The 19951-nt window shown below is 41.5% G+C and overlaps 1 protein-coding gene across 22 annotated transcripts in view; it reads right to left on the bottom strand.

Annotated features, from left to right (window-relative positions):
• Positions 1-19951, bottom strand: part of LOC6535695 (dystrophin) — a 141240-nt gene that overhangs the window by 81253 nt on the left and 40036 nt on the right. For 14 of the 22 annotated variants that reach the window (XR_005561425.2, XM_039375212.2, XM_039375210.1 and 11 more), the window contains 6 exons: positions 11698-11766; positions 11289-11379; positions 11098-11218; positions 10900-11033; positions 10666-10759; positions 10521-10601 (listed from right to left, as the gene is read on the bottom strand). Coding sequence is in view for 19 of the 22 variants with exons in the window: in XM_039375212.2 (XP_039231146.1) it covers positions 10521-10601; positions 10666-10759; positions 10900-11033; positions 11098-11218; positions 11289-11379; positions 11698-11766 (590 nt within the window). In the remaining 3 variants the exon portion in view is untranslated. Of the gene's footprint in view, positions 1-8256; positions 8400-10520; positions 10602-10665; positions 10760-10899; positions 11034-11097; positions 11219-11288; positions 11380-11697; positions 11767-12165; positions 14358-19951 lie in introns of those variants that run through there. The other 8 variants (XM_039375198.2, XM_039375203.2, XM_039375207.2 and 5 more) reach the window with 4 other exon arrangements.

Raw genomic sequence — 19951 nt, 5'->3', positions numbered from 1 at the left:
TTAACCTCCCAACAGCATCGCATCTACCATGTACATTTCATTTTTATACGGCTACAATGCCGTTTCCCTTTTCCTTGTACAACACTTAAATCCCAATTCGTTTCGGGTGCAGGAATCACAGCTCAGATATCGAGCACATGGATGGACGGTGGGGGAGCACTTACTTAACATGCATGTATGGATATTTTATTGATACGCAACTGTGAGTGCCGCTGGGCGATTGGACACAAGGAGCAAGAAGCAAGGAGCAAGGAGCTTGGAGCCAGGAGGCAGGAGCCAGGAAAATGGAAAAGTGTGGAAAATAAAAATGAAAATGTGTTGCGAGGCCTTTAATGCGTTTCGCAAGCATTTCGGGTTCGTGCCTCGAGGAGTCTTACTCCCACAAAAGTGGAATGGCCCAATAAATGGCCATTGGCCAGAGACTAAAAGTGGGATCACCCACACTCGCCACTCGATTTTCGCCACTCATTGCAGTCAGCTGGGGACTTTCTCTCGCAAGTCACATGGAAAACTCTTTGAGTTTCCACTTCTTTCATAAGCCTTTCACTCGATAACAATGTTATGTTGCGAAATCGAGGGCATTTAAATACATGAGATGAAGGTGTTATTTTATAATTATAAGCTATTTATTTATAAGTTACTAAGAGCTCAGGTAAACCGTTGATTTATATTTTAATTATAAAAATATTAAATATTGTAAAATATTTAATATTCATTCCATTTCGTTTTACAACAATAAGTTATGTTGAAAGTGTATCTAAAGTTCCATGTGTTCCGGTCAAAAAGTGTTTCTATCACTTTTTTCAGACTCATGCGTCAAGATTGTTCATTCATCTTCCTTCGGCAGGATTTCGGTACCGAATCGGGTACAACAATCAATAAAATTGAAGATTTGCCTTTTTCGCCCAGCCACACAAAAGTCATGCCAGCTGCTGCCCAGATTCGTCCTCCCCAAACAAATATATGTGTATTGGTATATATATAGGAAGCGAGGGTGAGGGGGATGGAGTGTCAGGGAATTTGCAAATGCCGACTGATTAATGACGCAATAATTGTTGGCACACGCAGCCTGAGCGATGGATGGATGGTCGAAATGTATTTAAGTTTCTGTTTTGTTTTCGCCCAAAGGCAAACAAAGTGTTAAAAAATTGACTTTCGCCCAGACCATCGACCATCGAACAGACCATCGGCCAAAAAGGATCAATGGCTGGTCGTTGTTCGGGTCATTTGATGGGATTATTATCGTGTTCTTAGCCCTTTTGGCATTTGATTTTGCGGAAAGCTTTTGTCGGGCTCCCTTAAGTTCCATTTCGTTACGTTCAATTTACCAAATTGCTTCAGTGGCAAATGGAAATTTCAACTATTTTTCCCATTGGTTTTTCTATTAGCGGTTCGAACTCTCTGGGGTTTGTAATTCGTGAGCATCAGCTGAGACGCTTAATGATGATTTATATTTGCTTTGAGCTTTGAATTGGTTGGTTAATTAAACCAGTTAAGCGCCTGGGGTTTTTGGGGGTTCCAAATGAATTTCAATTTCCACAATGATAAGTGGCATTTAAAAAGGTTTTCTGATTAAAAGTCATTGAAAGGCGTCCTAGATAATGATCGCCAAGTTATTCAACTAATGTTTATTTTGGGGTTGGTTTTTGCTCATTGCATCATTGAATCAAAGACAAAAGGAAATTGATTGATTGACCAATAAAAGGAAATCTTGTTTGGGGTTAAACATTATTTGTAAGCTATGATACAATCGATTTTAGCTTCCTTGCGGTTACTTAAATGATTATAAATTAGTTGCAACCAATCATCACCTTGTTTTGTATCCTCTTATATAAAAGCATCTGTGCCATAGTGCAAATCCCTTTAGGACATCATATCCCCAAGCATATTTATACATATATATGTATATAAACAAACAAAGAATAATTAGCAAAGAAAGATAAAGGGAGTGGCTCCTCTGAAGGTGTTGAAAATTACGCATTAGGGGAGTGGAAAACGGAAATGAAGTACAAATTTCCTAGCTGCTGCGATTTATGTCGGCCAGGGATCCCAAAGGATATTTTCCGGTGAGCCGACGTGGGAGGAGATGATGCAGGTGAAGTCGGTTGCCAAGCGCGCTAATTTGCTAAGCTCGCTTACACATTGGAACCGGCTAAAGCACAGCCCTGTATCCGAAAATGGGGATCCCCCAGGGAAGATCCTGGCAAAGGCTTTTGCGGTATTATCATTAGAATTTAAATTGCCTTTCGCCGCTGGAGTTGCTGTAGTTGCTATCATGGCGTCCTTAAGGTAAGGGCAAATAATTTGTGGCGCCACCGCTGGCATATTTTTTATGAGCTTATTTACCCTTCTGCCTGGGTCTCTAATTTAAGCGCCTTTTCTTTAAGCCCTTTTATCTAACAGAATATTTAATTAACCGCACAACGAGTGTTGTCGGTGGAAAAAGTGAAAACTGTGTGGAGAAGCACACGAAGTGACAGAGAGGAATTGGGTTAATCCGACTACAACTAAAAATATTATCCAAGTTGAGGCAAAACTTTATCGAGGGAAAACTTCGTTTCTGGTGTTTCCGCTCCACCTCTCTCGCATGCTTTTTACACATTTTTTATCTTATTTAACTTTTATTATCTTGAAGCGTGATAAGCCTTATCTGACATGTGTTTTGTATGGTTTGTTCGGCTGTTGCTGCTTTTTCTGCCGCTGGCATTTCCAAATAGTTGTGAGCCTTATCACAACAATGAACCACAATGGTCCAGTCCACGAGCATCAGAGTCAGCACCACCCATTGCTGAAACCACCCATGTTTTGTGGTTGGAGGGCACACCAACCGGCACCACCCACCATCCCCTTGATCCACATGTCGCTTATAATCTGCTGTAACTTTCTGGCCCACTCTTAACTGACAGTTTTTGGGTTTGCGGTTCTGTTCTGTGACTCTTTTACACCAATTTGGCCTATTTAAAATGACTAAAAATCATGCAAGTGAGTGAAATCATGGAGACTTTATATTACTTTCGGATTTATTTATGTCGTAGCCTAGAGGATGACATTGAAATTTTGGTGTGGATTTAATATCTCTTATGTGGTTGGTTGCCGTTGATCTTATTTTAGCGCATGTCTGGAACATGTTTTCTGTTTACATTTGGCATATCTGCTTTTCTTTTTTTTTTTGTTGATATTTTTGATTGACAATCGCATGTTTGCGAAAATATTTGCGGAATCAGTATCTTTATTAAAAACATTTTTCAAGAATACGTATTATTTTTTTCTTAAAATTCAATGAGAAGATAGGGACAGAAAACTCGTTAAAATAAAAATGTATGTGACTTAAAAAACTTTAATTAAGCATATTGATATGCTTAATTTAACGTGTATTTCTTTCAGTGATGTTATATGAACCAAGTTTCCATTTGCTTGTTTTTACTGCAGTTCCGCAGATGCTGTCATGACATTTGCCAATTGTGAGTGAATTGTGTCGACAATTTTTTGTTCTGGCCTCTAGAAAAGAATTTCGATTTTTGTTTCCTTTTCTTTGTATTTTGGTGCAACTGTCGGAAGATTGTGTTGATTTATTTCTTGCAACGTATTTTTTGGTGGAGCTTCCAAGCCAAATGTTGATGGGAATGCAAATTCTCGGATTGATGGCACTGCACATAAACAAATGTACAGAGGTGCTAATTTTGAATGAACCAATTGTAGACCAAGCCAAAAATGCATAATGTTCTTGTGTGGTCAACCAATCGAATTGAATTATTTGATCGTAAATTGTTGGCCAAGTCAGTTACTACGTAAGCAATCCGCTTTTGAGGCCAAAAAAAGGAGCGTAAGTTAACTAAAAGCAAATTATTTTCTCATTAACTAAGCCATCATCACTCATTGTAAGCCATCTTAAAACTGTCCTTCAAAACATCCAAAACTAAGTTAAGGCCCAAAAACAGAACCCTTGTGAAACGCGCTTTTAATTCCGCCCATACTGAGTTTTTCCACAAATGATAATGCATTTTTAATATGCACATAATTCTCATATATTTTTTCGCAAAAGGACAAAGATATAAAAGACCTGGCGAAAAAAGTTACAATAGAACCTAGAGAATGAAAAGGGTGCGGAAAAGCGTCGGGAAATGCGGTGGCAAAGCAGAATAAATAACATTTAGTGTGAGCGCTGAGAACATGCGAAAATGTAGTTAACATTGCAAAACAGTAACGAATGAAGTGGAAATGGAATTGAAAGCGCAAACTCACACACACACACACACTTAGAGGGGAGGAAGGACTTCAACACAAAAGTATGCAAGTGCTAGACAAAATGTCCGCGAGCGAAAGAGATGGGTTACAAAAATAGAAAGAGCCGGAGCATATTTTGTGCTGTATTATGTCTACCTCGGTTTCTGCATTTCCAGCTGCATAAAGTTCGCATTTAATTTCGTTGGCAACTCTTTTTTCACAGGCCCCCACCGCTTCCCCTCCATTTTTTGTAGTACTTCTCATTTTTTGTCGTTTTTTCACAAATATCTCCTTGATGTTGTTGTTTTTATCGCATGTTTGGCCGCGAGTTATCATTTCTAGAGGCACCCGCACACATAGAGCCATACAAACCCTGCAAACATGTCACAGTGTCTGTGCGGCGTCTGCAGTTTTCCCACATTCCTATCCCCATTTTCCACCCGCTCTTATTTTTTTTTTTTTTTTGCTTGAAGCAAACAGGAAGCAGTCAGCCCAACACTGGCACAAATTAAATGCAATAACACGAGAATGAAAAAATATAGAAAAACGTAAAATAAAAGACAGCCAAAGGAGAGCAGACTTGCATGAACCTCGCAGTTGCCGCACCGGAAATGCTGAGCAGGATAAAGAGAGTCCTTCAGAATGGGACGGAACTAGTGCCACGTTCAAGCAATTATAGTCAAAGTGAAGTTGTAATCTTTGGTGGGTCTCTTGCAGATGGCACTGACAAATAACTTTATCTACCATGCAAGAGAAATGGGCGGTGGAATGCTACAAGTATCCTTGCGGAATTTACACACGAAATTGGATGCCTGATTCTGAGATATGCGAGGTGGAGTGGTTTGTAAAGTCGAGACGCGAAACATGTATTTATTATTTATGACCTACGTTATTTTAGAAGTGTTCCGTGCGTTCCTTTAAGAACACCACTCAATTCACACATATTTTTATGAATTAAAGAGAAATTAATGGGCGTGATTGAAAATTATCTACTTTGCTTTCACCAATTTACAAAATAAAGCTTGGTCTAATGAAGATGTGTAAATAAAATGCAATCAAGTTACCCTTGCATAAAGAAGTACGAAATAAATATGGTTATGAAATATTTCCTAAAAAACTGCAAAATGCAGCTTATCAATCCCAAGTCAACCGTGTCTTTGGCCCATTCCAAGTGTACCAAGTGTACCCTCATTTTCACGATTCGCTGATCCCGGCGAGGCTCGAAAGTATGCTGCAACACTGATGATTCCTTTTCCCCGATTCCTCGCAACTACCAGCTGACAAGAGCCACTCGAAAATGGCTACAGTGGATTTAGGTCCACGGTACTCATCAGGACTAACCATCGCGCACACATCCGCATGCTGTGGTCAATCCTGTCCGTGGGAATGGCAAACGAAAAAAAGGGAAACAGGACAAACAACAAACAGGACCAGCAAATCCTGGTCAATCGTCGGCGTTCAACGTCCAAGTCAAGGACCATTGCCTTGCCCTCAAGTGGAACTCCGCCCCTTTTTTATTTTTGTTTCTATGTAAACTTTTTCTCCGCCCTTCGCTTTGCATTTGTTTGCCCCCACACATCACGTTCTTTCCCCGGCTTTCATTTTTTGGCCACGCTTTGCGCGGAAATGTAAATTAATTGGTCTAACAAAGTGCACTTCAATTGTGCTGCGGGCATGTGTTGTTATAGTTGTTAGTTTACGTGTTCTCGTTGGCTGGGTTTTTCGGGATCCGGGAGTTTTTCATTTCTGGCCGGTCGGGCGATCATTAAAGTTTGGAGTGTTCCTAATGCAGCCAGCATTTTTAAGCGGTTGACTTTTTTGACATCTCCATAATAATTTTTATGGAATTGGGCTTTTAACAAATTTAAAATTGGGAATTTGTAGAACGTGTTGTAGTTTTCAAGGAGTTCGGTAAATCAAAACTTTTTATATTGGAATGGTTTACTAGTTTTCACCAATAATTTTAAATTAAGATGATTAAGAACAATTCTTTAGCCAGATAATTTATATAACGTATTTATAAAAACATTTTTCTTTCTTTTAAAAAAAAGTTGAGAGACTACGATTAAAGCACATAATAAACTCCCACTTACTTTAATAGAGTGTGCCTAATAGGTTGCATTTCAATATTCATCGAGAAAGCAACAAACCTAAATACGTATTTAATAAAGCGTATACACAATTGTGAAAACTGTTTTGAATTTAGCCTACAAGCGGCGAGGAAATCCGATTCGCTGATTATAACCTATAACTAAATAGACAATTAATGGTCGAAAAGCTGCCGGCCAAAATGAAGAGTTGCGCCACTAATCAAACTACTTTTCGAGGAACCCACGCAACATCAACATCAACAAACGCTTCAGACAATCGGTCAGACAACTTCAAGTGCTTCTAGCACACAAACTGCAAAGCCTACGCATTCCGTCGTTATTTGTTGTGAACTTGTTTTTGTACCTTTTTGGTTTTTTGTTACTTGTCTCTCAGATGCCGCTGCTTTTGTTTCTGCTTTGGTTTTCTGGGTCTCAACAGGTAAAATCCCATGCCCCACACGGCCAGAAGAAATAAAGAGACTTGACAAGCATTCGGAATCGGCGGGTTGACATTTGTTGTTTGGCCTGAGTTTGAGCTGAGTGTTGACCAATGTCGTCTCCCACACCCAGAGTCTGGTTTTCCGGGGGCTCTGCGCCTTAAAAGTGTGGAAATCTTAATATGAATGAGCATCTCCCCGACTCGCGACACGCTCGATTGTGTTGTCATTTGATAAATAATCGGCTTTCGCCTTTCCCCCACCCAATAATCTTGTTTTTCTATGCTAAATCGTGTTAACACGTCTTGGATCTTATGTGGTCGGCCCTTCGAGTCCCCCAACGAAAATTAAAAGTTTTTCAAGATTACTATGTCTTCCAGCTTCTGTGTAAGCTGCGATATTCTGAAGAGTACTCGAAAGGCTTGAGACTTTGAAGAAGATAATTATCTGGGCTAAGGCTGAGTTAGAGCACAAAAAATACGAATGACACCTGAAGACTTTGTCGAGATGATAATAAACTATGACAATTTAGTTATCTTTATTTGTATGCTATTGTGCAAGTTGCTGTACTTTGGAGCATGTGGTAAATTGTTAGGTAATCTACATGCCTAGCATAAGCGATTATTGAAAGCAGCGTCATTGTCGATTTGAAAATTTAGAAAAAGAACTTCAAATATGGTAGAATTTTATTTCAATACGGATTCGGTAAGACGCCTTAATTTAATTTTTGTTTCATATTCATTCAAACTTAGTTAGGTAAAGTGAAATTGTTGAAGTCTAATTGAAAAAAATCGCCTATAAAAGCCCCTAAGAAATTTGTTTACACTTTCCACAATTTTTGAATCAAACACACTTTTCGACATTTTGGGCATTATGTAGGGCATTATACAGGTTAAGCTCTTTTTGCTTTTATTTTGTTATTCCATTTGTCTATTGCACGGATTTTTCGGTAGATTTAATTGGCACTGTAACAATTCTTAAGGCGATTATAATTGCCTGCGAGTTGAATTTTCATAAATTGCACATAAAATTTCAATTTCACTTTGCGGGAAGCGCACACAGGCACAGGGTCATTGTATGTGTGGTTGAGTGAAATATGTGTGCATAATTAATGCACATCTCACTTTAAAATGCACAGGCTCACACACAAACACAGGCAAATGCACATGCACTCGCTAACACGCACACACACACGCCCCCACACACCCACACTGCCATACAAAATGGCGACGGCTGTGACGCCTTTTCCGCCATTTGCTTTGAGCCGAGATTTGTGTTTAATTGTTGCATGGCGAATTCAATTTGCAAGTGTGCAGTGCTGTTATGGCTCTGTGTGTGTGAGTGCGAGTGTTTGCGTGTGTTGGAGAAAGTGCAATGCACGCCTCAAAGTAGGCAACGTATGTTAAGCCATATTCCTTTTAATCCTTGATCTTTTTCTAACAACTTTTAAATTATCCTTTTACTTTTAATTTTAATTTTTGAAATTTCTTATTACTCCTCTTTACATTTTATTCAATTTTGGGCAGCGAACTAACTGGTAATGTTCACTCCAAATCGGAACCGGTTAAAAAAGAGTTTTGACGTTTGGCGTTTTCCGTTAAACACGCGCGACCGGGCGCATCTCAAAGCACGAACTGAAATCCGAAACTGAAAACTCGACGCCAGCATCCACAGTCGACGGCAGCAGCGACGCCGACTGAGGCGGCGGCAGAGGTAGCGAGTATCCGGAATGGAATCCGAAATAGCCAAAGTTCGGCGTTCTATCGGCATCGACAGCGAACTTCGGGTCCGAATGGTCGCCTTTTCCACATGTGGGAGTCGGAAATTTTCCGATATAATAACAACAACAGAGAGGCAAAACGACAACAGAGCGGACTGAAATGATTTTGGAGACCCGGAGAGACTTGTGAGAGACTCTTTGCCAGCTGGGAGAGCGAAAATCAGCCGGTTGATACCGTTATTACCTGCCGGCAAAATAAACAAAAACAAAGCACTATACACATAACCGACTTATGAAAACCCGTACATAGAGAAAAGAACTTCTTCATTTAAAATAAATGAAATTGTCTCATATAATTATTAAATTTTTCCTATTTTTACCACCTTTTTATTAATATCCCATAGTTATACTTTAACAAATTATATGACCATCTTAAATATAAATTATTAAGGGAAAGAGGGAAAAACTAAAAAAGTGGAGACTTTTTCTTCCCCATATAACCAACATAAATAATGTTTTGCTGATTGAGCCTTAAATCAGAAATGCGTCTGCGCATTGAATATTTTGTTGAGGAACTGAATAATAATGGGAACAATCCGTGTCCTGGAATTATATATTTTAGCCCATATAAAAGCTTTCAATGAAAGCTTTTTAAGGGAATCGGATGTTTGAATAATTTTCAAAAACTTTAAGTTTTCTAAGAATATGCTATGTACCAAATTGGGGACGAAGTTAATTTTTATACATAAATATAGTATACACTTCTTTAAAAAACATATTATAAACTCCCAAACTAACAAAAGAAATATAGTTTTAAGAGTACGGTTAGCTATAAAAAAAACCATTTGCAAATCGCTTATCGTAACCTCTTCAAATCCTAAACCTCCTATCGCAAAAATGTACAATTGAACCATTAACAATGGCAATAATAAAATAATGGTAATTGAATAGAGAAGAGGAGAAAAAAAGAACCAAAAAGCTCAATGCTGCAGACAAAGCCGCGAATATGGAAAAGAAAAGCGCCTTAAAATAATTATCTTAAATAGGCGAATGTAATTAAAACAAAAAGGCAGGCGCACAAAACAATGAAAATGGGGCTAGTGATGACGCCACGCCCCCACCCATTTTCTCGCCCACCCCTCCCTCTCCAGCCATTCAAATAAACAAACAAACAGACGCGCAACATCACTTGAGAAGCGCGCGCCACACCGAACACTCGAGAATATTGAGAGTGGTGCCAAAAGGGGCAGGGTCGGAAAATAGGGAAATCGCTAGACCAATGGGTGGGGAAACCGCTCCCAGATGAGTGTCACTGATAAGTGCAGCCAGCAAGTGGGCAGAACTCATTTGTGGCCACAATGCCAATTCTGATTGCAACTGCAATCGAGACACTGAGTGCTCCGAGTGGAATACTTTGTACGGTTCCGCTTTGGAGTCGAATTTGTGTACGGATTGGGCTCATAATGGGCCAGTTCAAGTGGTTCAAACTAAGCCCTTGATCGGCTACAGTAAATTAAAGCGGTTAATTGTTTCCGCTTATCGAAATAGATAAGGGGAATACAGGGAATTGAAAGAAAACTTTTTAGGAAAGACCAAAGGGAATTGATCGAACATAATTTAAAGTTCAATAACATGGTTACAGCGGCGAATAAAAATGTTTATAAGGAGGCATTTATCTGCCTAAAAAGTTGGACTATTCATAAATTCATTCTTTCAGTGGGTATGTACTCTCTAAGAAGATTTATCTTGGGCATGTTGTCTATTAAATATTGAATAATTTCTTCATATTCACATAAGAAATTCCCTTTATTTCGCATCACTGCTTCCCATGACAGCTCATCATCTTACGCAGTTAATTCGCAGAGGGAAAACCAACAAAAGCGAAAGGCAATGAACTTTCCACGGAAAGGAGATTGCCCTTTATACACTGAATAAATCTTTCAAGTGTCTTTCAATTGTTGCAGAGCAAATATATCATTATGTCAGCAGCAGGGTATATTTAAACGATTCCAGAGATTAGGTCGGCGAACGATGAAGTTGCACACTTACCTTGAACATTAATGGATTGCGTTCAATGTCAGACTCCGCGTTTTCGCAAAGTGTTTCCGTTTCCGAAAGAAAAGCAAGGAACTGCCAAGGGGGTATAACACATTAAAATGATGTCTTTAATATGGTTTGTAATGATGAATCTTACCTGATCCATGGCTCGATCGAAAGACTGAAGACTATGCACCGCTGCATGCAGTTGCTTGCCGCGATTGATGACTCCGTTGTTTAAGTTAGCATATCTGACAATTAGGAGAAAAATCGGTTAGAAAGGTTACATATAATTGAAATTCAACGAATTTTTACCTCACAAATTCCCATATAACTATCGATTACCCCCAGAAATCTATCCACTTCCTTCCACCTATTTCAGTTGACTCACCGTTGATTGATGACCTCCGTCATCTTCTTGATCCTGGTGGTATCATCATTGGGATAGACAGCAATCAGTTTCTGGGTAAGCTCGTTGAAGATGTCGAAGTGCTGCTTGTTCTGGTGCAACTCCGCATGGAAGGACTGCCAAGGAAATAAGAGTGGGTGTGAGAAATACACAGTTTTGATGGCAGTTACCACCACATACCTTCTGCTCCTTCTGCTGGGCCTCCAGGATGTCGGCTGTGGTGGCGATGGTTCCCATTCGCTCGGCACGCTGCTCCATGCGGGCCAGCCATTTCTCGAGCTCCAGGCGCTTGGCCTCAAACCTGCGGTTAATTTGAAATGGTGACAGGGGGTTAAGTGGTCGGTCGGCGGTTAAGAGGTGTGAAAACCTACCGCTGGGAGTCGCTCAGCATGTTTTTGAGTTGGGCAGCTCGCTGCAGGACACATTGTGACGTCTCATCCCAGTGTTCTCGCAATCGGGTCACTGTTGAACAATTAAATATTTATTATTTATTCTTTATTTATTATATATTTAAATCTGCTCTGTTATAGTTAAATAAAACCATATTAAATGTCAATAGTAAACAAAGATTAGCCAGAGGTTGTCACAGTTCTCTTTGGTTTATTGCCCAGCCATGCAATTTAGTAGGTATAATAACTATAGTTAGCAGTTTGCTTTGTCAGCAGGCTGGCTCGGGGTCGTGTGTGTGCTGTTATGGGTTAAGCTTCAGCCCTGTGCGGGAGGCAGGTTGGGGTTAAGTGACAACACAAACACACTAGCTATATCCTTCGGTTTGGTTACCTTTCAGACAGCAACGCATATAATCTAAGTCCGCTGAACAGTGCGGGGCTAGGGAAAACTGTTTCAGTTCTACAAAGTCAAGGATCGAGAAGAAATAAAAAAATTAAGCAATCGTACAGAAAGAGTAGGAGGTATTCAAAAATAATCCAAATGGGTTTAAGATTAAAATAAAATCACCAACATATTTTCGTAAGAAAGGAAGTTATCCCCTTTATAAATATTAAAATAACAGCCAAATATTATATTGATAAGTTTAACATATATAAACTCGCTATAAAGATTTTGGTGTTTACGTATCGGTTTTTTTTTGGGATTGCTCTCTTATGCTCTATACAAAATCTGGTATGCCTATGTAATTATTTAAGTTAAAAATCCCATTTTGTGTAGTGTTTATGTGAATTTGGTTGGTAAACGTTTCTGGGAGAAGTGAAAAGGCAGGAGTGGGAAAGTCCCATATTGAAACCTTACCCTGAATGCCACCGCTTGAGTTCTGTGTGAGCTGGGTTTCGTCGTGCGAGGACCTTCTGCGCATGCGCAGCTCCTCCCGCGAAAGAGCCCCACTTCCGGCGGACACTTGAGCGGCAGCAGCTGCAGCGGCCGCAGCAGCAGCGGCAGCGGCGGCCCGCGACTGCGCCTGATGTTGCAGCAAGGCGGCGGCGGCAGCGGAACCCGGTGATTGGCCCATATTGTGGACCACCTGTGGCGGTATGTTGCCCAACAACTGCTGGCGGATCTGCTCGCGAAACTCGCTGCTCAGCGGCATTGGTGTTTGCTGCGAGCCGGAAGTTGCGGAATTTGCCACCGCATTTCCGGTGGACGAATTGCCAACACCACCACCACCAGCACCACCTGCAGCAGCGGCAGCGGCCACGGCATTCAAATTGTTCTGAAAGCGATGGCGACTATATTGCAGCTCCAGTGGTAAGTTGCGATCCAGGGAGCGCATGTGGTGCTCAATGGTGGAACGCATGGATTGCTCCACCTGGGAATTGGAGCTTGATGAGGAGGAATTATTGAGCAGGGATTGCTGCTGGGCCTGGGCCCTCAGTTGTTTCAGTTCCTCCAGGGATTGTCGCGAGTCACCTGCTCGTCCTTCGTCCAAGGATAGGTTTCTTTCGTAGTTGGCCGTTCTGAGATTCACCGAACCACCGCCCAGATGTCGAGCACCTGCCGCTAAGCTAGCCTTAAAGCTTAAATCGAAATTGTTTTGGACCGCAGCCTCCATGCTCCTCAGATTCATTTGCTCCTGCATGGCCCGTTCCATGTTGCGCAAGCCACTCTCAATTCCTCGCAGTGCATCCTCCGATCCGAACTCCTCTGTGGGCGATGCAATCGATCGCTGGTTGATCTTTTTCGCCTCACTGGCTCTTGTGGGCGCTGGCGAGGGTACGGGATTCAGACCATTCTTGGAGCTCTGTTCGCTGAGGGCCGCCACGGCGGATTGGAGGACCAGTGGCGGCGGTGGTGGTGGCATTTCAAAGGGGTTCGAACACCGCCGTGCGGCCATTCCCTCCGCGGAAAGAGTTGAATGTTTTTCGGGGGGTGGCGGCGGTTTATCCTTGAACTTCATGCCCGCCAATGGGGAGCTTTGTGCTGAGTTCTGAGCCGAGCTCTGAGTGGAAGCGGGTTTCCTGGGCAGCGGCGGTGGTTGCCTCATGGTTGGCGGTAGTCCCGGCACCATCATCGGCTGTCCATCGGGCATGCTCTTCAGGCTGTGCCGTTTGGGTGGTATTTCCGGCGGTGCCGCACGATCGCTGGCGCCCCTGGCGGGAATCGCCGGGACAGGACGACTTTGGGTGGGTGGCAAGGGGGGCGGGGCACCGGTTTTGTGGGCAGGCAGCGTGTTTATCGACTGCTGCTCCTGTGATCCCTGCTTCCTCAGCAATTGCTGTCCCCTGAGTGCCGCCTGGGCTGCCAATTCCGAGTTAATGCGAGGTATCTCGGGTGCGAGTTTCGGTGCATGTGAGCCGGAATCATCGCCACCCAAAGTGGCCGGGATTGGGGGCGGTGGTTTGGCAGTCATATCGATTTCCACACCTCCTCACAGCCTTGTGCGTTTAAAGGATTTTCCCGTGTTTTTATGTTATATATTTGCTGTTGTTGGGTTTTCAAGCTTTTAACACTTCACTTGATTTGCATTATCACGCTGCGCATTATATGCGTTGAAATGTTCGATTGGCCAGTAGCTCTTCACTCAGTTAAAGCCGGAATAAATTTTATAAAAAAGCGTATAAAAAAGCGGTACTGTTGACATTGGTAAAACGTTGAATGTTAATGGTAAACATTAGCTCCACCTATCTCTCTCTCACTCGCTGTTTCTCTCACTTGTTTGCTCTCTTTTAGATTTGAGTTTGTTTATAAAACGTGCCGGAAACTTAACACAACCAACTACCACAAGTAAATACTACAAAGAGCAAAGCAAACAAAAGAGAGTGCGAATAAAGCTCTTAAATTCGCACTTCATTCGCGCCATCTTCGCAGCTTTCTCTCTTCACCGCACTCACACACATTCAATTCTTGATTTTCACCACACTTTGCGCATTTTCCTGCGCCGGCTGTTTCACGTTGCATACTTCTTGGCGTTACGTGCTTTGTCCGCATAAACGAACAGTGGACGCCAACTAATGCGAACACTATCTTACAATAAAATGTGGTACTTCTGATGCTTACATAACTTTAAATTTTATATTTTCTAAGCTAAAAAATTATATTACTATTAAATTACATATTTAAGACTCAAACGAATGTGGTTGAATACGATGCACATATTAGATTTTTAAGAAACAAGCCTAGAGCGAAAACCATTTTCAAAATGTTTTCGTTAGGCGTCCGGGTTTTTGAATGGGGCAAATTAAGTTGGCCACACTTTCCTGTATCTCGAGGAAGAAGGCGAATTTTTAATATTACTATAATGGTAGGTATTTATTCTATTGATCTTAAACGTTTCTTAGCAATGCTTGTCGATTGTAAGAACATTCTGAATTGTCATATTCTAAATTATACTTTTGAATACCATTAAAGAAAATTTCAAGGAAATGCGGCACCAATGCCTTTCTAATATTTCATATTTCAATCCTATCGAGTGTCTACTGCATTTTTCTTGGCTGGCCGTTCCGCATACGAAATCGGGGAGCTGCTGGCAATGTTTTCACGCATTTCGAAGTCAGCCCTGCTGCATTTAACTTTTGGCACCTGCAACAACGCAAACGCAGACATGTAGTGCGCTTTATTGTGATACCCAGGCCCCCGTCCGGTTTCTCCTCCTGCGGAAAAGCCCATCCAGGCACTTCCTTGGTGGCAGGTGCATTTAACTTTTGCCACAGACACAAACACAGACGCTGGCACACCGACGAACAAGTGCAGACAACAATGTCGGGACGATGGCCATTTGGCATACGGGGCATTTTCAGTTTCCACTTGTGATTCTTTTGTTGCCCGTGTGCCTCTGTTGCATATTCAACCCAATTCAACTGGCTGTCATTGCAGCAGCAGAGGCAGTGGCTGTGCCAGTGCCAGGACTAAAAACTATTATCCTGACGACCCCTCCTGGCAACTGAACGTTCCAGAGTCTTTCCTTCCTTCCGTCAACGACTCACAGTTAATAGCTTTCTCGCCGTAATTTTTACAGCCGCGCCTGCTGGCTCCTTGATTATGCATCCGTCGCCAGATCTATTTAATTTATGACAAAAGTTGATTATTTAAAACTTCACTCGCAGCTGGAGAAAGTTTCTTTGCTCCCTTTTTCGACTTCCTCACAATTGCACTCAATTAGCTGGAGGCTTTTGCAGAAAGTTATGTAAAGCGGATTAGCGGGCTGTGAAATGACAACTAATGGAAGTGGATAGTCAAAAACTTCTGGCAGATTGCTGATTTGTCCGGAAAGTAAATAAAATATGCCAGCTATCCGATATTAAGTACGAAAAACAGTTGAAGGCTCCATTTTGTAGACGTTTTGAAATTGTTTTCAGTTACAATAAATTGTTCAAGTTTTTTATAGTTGCAAATTAATACCAGAAGTAAATTACTAATGGTTATTTGATATGCCTATGTCATCAACCTGATATCTATCAACTGCATACAAAACCCATGAATTAAATATATATAATTCCTCAAATCGACAATTTGCTCTACATTCGGTCGACAACCAACTTGATTATCCCAATAACAAATACGTTTTGCCGGCCCTTCACAAATAAGGTTCAATAAATTCAATACCCATTTGCCCCATCCCCGTCTCCTTCCACCTTTGTTGGCTTTTCTATTTCCTAGCTATTCCTAATAACGCAATAATGGCTTCGATAATGAGAGCAATTTTTCCACGACACTCGATTGACACATCCATTGTTCTAGGCCCCACCAATCATTAATCATATTTTCCCCAGCAAGCGGCTTTACTCTCAACGTCCAGACAATTCCGACAATTTCTCATTTTAAGTTTTCAGCTGAGACTTGGGAAAATTTGCTTATAAATAGCTAGTAAGCATGCCATGCGATGAAACTTCGGTGCTCTGCGTTGGGGAGGTGTGGCTTCGAAATGGGGCCGGTGGTTGGGACTTGCTGGGACCAGATAGATAAACTATTTTTATACAAGACACGTTTTCTGCCATGAGATGCGGGCGATACAGGCGTATGAAATGTTTGACTGCTCCGCCTAAAGTATGCAATCAAGTTCTGAGTTCAGTTGTGGCCCTTGTTGATAAAATATCCTTGTATTTGTTGCTCAAGTTATTTTATAAGTTTCCGTGGTTAAAGTTTCTGCCGTGGCGGGAGTAGTTTATAGGATACACAAATATGCTCAGGATTCAATGGACGTTTCTCAGGAGGGTAAACCGTTTTATCTCTCAACAAAATTGCTCTGCAGTCTAATAGTGCATTTAATTTGAAATCAAGTAAAACGGCGTTAAGGCATTAAATTAGTGGAAGCAGAAAACTGATACGAAGACGAAGATTTCTAGAAGTATGAAAATGAATAGTTTTATACTTCAACAAATACTTAGCAAATAATGAATTCATTAAATAAAAATGCGAAATTAATCCTCATTCGAGAGTAATTTCTGTCAGTGCAGTTGTTGCGCTGCTTGTTGCAGTAGTTTTCGTTTTATTGTTTTAGTCCTTGTTGATTTTTGGCATTGGAGGAGCTACAAGCCTCGTTGTTTCATTTTTCTATGCTTTCTATTCGCTTCTTTTCGCAAGCGTTGCTGTTTTTGTGCTTCGCATGGAGTGGACTCCAATGAATTCCTAGACGCACACACACACGTACGCTCAAGCACACTCGTGCGCACACACACTCAGAAACGCGCTCGCACGCCTTAAGTTATGCTTCACATTTTTTTGCTGCTCTTCAGGCTCGTTCCGTGTAATTTATTGAAACACATTCATTTCTCGCTATGATGTGGGCAACAACAGCAAAAGCAAAAACCACCGCCATCGGAAACACGCCCACTTTATTTATCCATTTGTTGTTCGTCTGCTTTTTGTTTCGCATAAAGTTGGTTTATTGAATATTTATATGCAAATTGCGGATGATTTCGTGAGTGTAGGGTATTTTTTCCGCTCTTGTTTATCCTATTTGATTATTCATTTGTAATGGAATTTCATATTTTTCTATAATTAATTTCTATGGGTTTATGATGGGCTTGTAAATAGCTTTTTGTAATTTATATAAGCGTTTAATAGCAATGTGGATTAAATTCTTTAATTCGGGATAAATAATTATATGAATTTTTGTACTTAGTAGGTGTAGGCACTGGACTGAATCCAACAATAATAATATTATTGGTTTATGTGTTATGGACTCGTAATTTTTGAATTTTTGGTTTAGAAGAATTTTGAGTGAAATTAATGAATTATTGTATTTTCGCGGATTTTTCCATTTATTCATTCTTGACTCATTTATTTGAATAAATAACAAGTATTGTTTATTTTGCCTGCGATTTTCACATCGTTTTCGTTATTTTTTTTCACAGGACGCTTTTCCCTTTTTTGTTGAACAACATTTTGCGGCTTTTTGCCACCCTCACGTTTATTGATTTACAAATACGGCGGAGAGAGAGCGAGAAGGTTAGAGTGAGCGAGCGAGCGAGAGGGGAGCAGGGCAAGGCTATAAGCCGCCGCAGACACAAAACTTTAAATGCCGTTTTGTGGTTTGACTTTGCTTGGCTTTGGGCTTGTTAGCCCCACTAAAACTCTTGCACACACACACACACACACACACTCAATTGGTTCGCTAGTTGTGCCAGAATATGTTGCATTTACACTTAAATTCTTCTTGTTATTTTTATAGGAAGCTCTTACGCGACGCGCACCATGCACAGAAAACGTGAATGGCTCAACGGGACTACATGGAATGGGTACGGATATGGATATGGATATGGCTATGGAGGAGTTTCACAACCGTTTGTACGTAGTCAGAGCCAACGAATGTCCTGACGGCCTGCTCGCAGAACAACGGACCCCCAAAGCGCACAAAGCGGACAAAAAAGAGAAACAGAGGGAGAGAAAGAAAGAGAGAGAGAGCGAAAGTCACGGCGTAATTTCAACACGGAGCCGCTTTTTGTCGAGCTCTCCAAAAGAGCGGCAATCACCCGACCAGCAACCCCCAAATGGGTAAACAAAAGGTGAGCGGCCAAAAGGGGAGCGCTCTGGTGGGGCGAGGGGTGTGGGGTGATGAGGGGGTAGGTGGGTGACAGAGCAACCCCAAAGCGAGTTTACTAGCAATGCACTGGAAAAAATGTACTAGGCTGCTGACACTTCAGCAAGGTATTCCTGTTTTCCACTGCTATGAAAAATATAAATCATTTACAGAACATCTTTACACCCGTTACTCGTACAGGAGTACGAGGGTATCTGGTAGTCGGGGAACTCGACCATAGCGTTCCCTATGGTTTAGAATTAGATATCTGAGTAATGCATTAAATCTATTTTTTTGATATAGTGTTCGGATTCTTAGCCAATTGTTGTTTTTTCCCACAGTGCTCACACCCACCACCCTTGCAACTTTCCCAACCAAACTTTCTCCCGAGTTCCGCGATGCTCTCTGTGTATATTGGGTTCACCGGCATTCCGTCAGTTTTATGCTCCGATCCGGCTGCTCTCCGGATCCAGTGGCATTTGTTTTGCTAGGGTTCCGTGGGGAGCATGCGCATGGATATGCGATTTAGCCGGAAGACATTCAACCTTCCTGCCACATGTTGTGCGTACGTCTCTGAACCTTGACAACTGATAAGGATTATTTTTGCACAGGCTTGCGGCAGCACCCTCCGCACGAAAGAGAGCGAGATACTCGGGCGGAGAGGGACGGAAGGCAAGGGGATTGAGCGGTTCGTTGTGCCATTGATGGAATTTGATGTTTATGTTATTGTGGTCTTAGATGTAGATTTTCTTTTATGGGTTGCGCAGTCGGGAAAAATGCTTGGTGTGCATTGGCCTTAATTAGTTGAAGAAAAACTGAAAGGAAAATGAAGGGTGGCGGTGGCGGTGGATGTCGGGTGATAAGAAAGCCATTAATGGGATTGTGGGCCAAGAAACTAGCTGCAGAATTAGTTCAAAGGTCGTTACCGAGATTGCAGAAAAATATTTGAGTTGAATGCAAATTAGATTTCCATTTATGTTCTTAAAAGGAAACAATTGTAAATTAAAAATAAATTTTCATTTAAATTTTTGTTTAAATGCACATTTAGTGCCACATTGAGGAGACTGAAGGGGCCTCAACTTCATTGTTTTACCCTTTGGGACGCAGTGTAAGCTTTTAATGAATTTAATTAAAATTCATTAGACAAAGAAAATTGTTAGTGACATTTCGGTCATATGAGATGCCCAGAGGAAAAAACAGAAACAGACTGAGAAGGAGAAGTCCAGGTCCGTGTCCAGGACACGTAGTCGGTTTTGTTGGCCCAGGACAATTTGCGTAATGAGTGAGTGCATGGGGTCCACACCTTTTTCTCCGCTCGCATCCTTTATCCTTCCCAGTTTGCAGTAGGGAACTGGAATTTAATTTTTCTGCAGCTGAAAGAGGAGCACACAACTTGGCTGCGCCCCAAGAGCAGTCTGGGCAAGATGTGCCAGGACACCCAAAGGCATTCAGGGTGACACAAACACAGACAAACACGCACAAATAAACAATGGCACACACGCACCCGCACCCGAACACACTTTTTAAAAGTTTCCCCGAAGCACCTATAACCTGCAATGTTTAGATAAATTTTACGCATACTTTCGTTGCCCAAAAAAATTTGTTCGTTCGCAAAACTATTTT

Source organism: Drosophila yakuba, chromosome 3R (assembly GCF_016746365.2).
Source record: "Drosophila yakuba strain Tai18E2 chromosome 3R, Prin_Dyak_Tai18E2_2.1, whole genome shotgun sequence".
In the NCBI taxonomy this organism is placed as follows: Eukaryota; Metazoa; Arthropoda; class Insecta; order Diptera; family Drosophilidae; genus Drosophila; species Drosophila yakuba.
The sequence above is the reverse complement of the archived record's forward strand: the minus strand, read 5'-3'. Positions and strand labels throughout refer to the sequence as shown.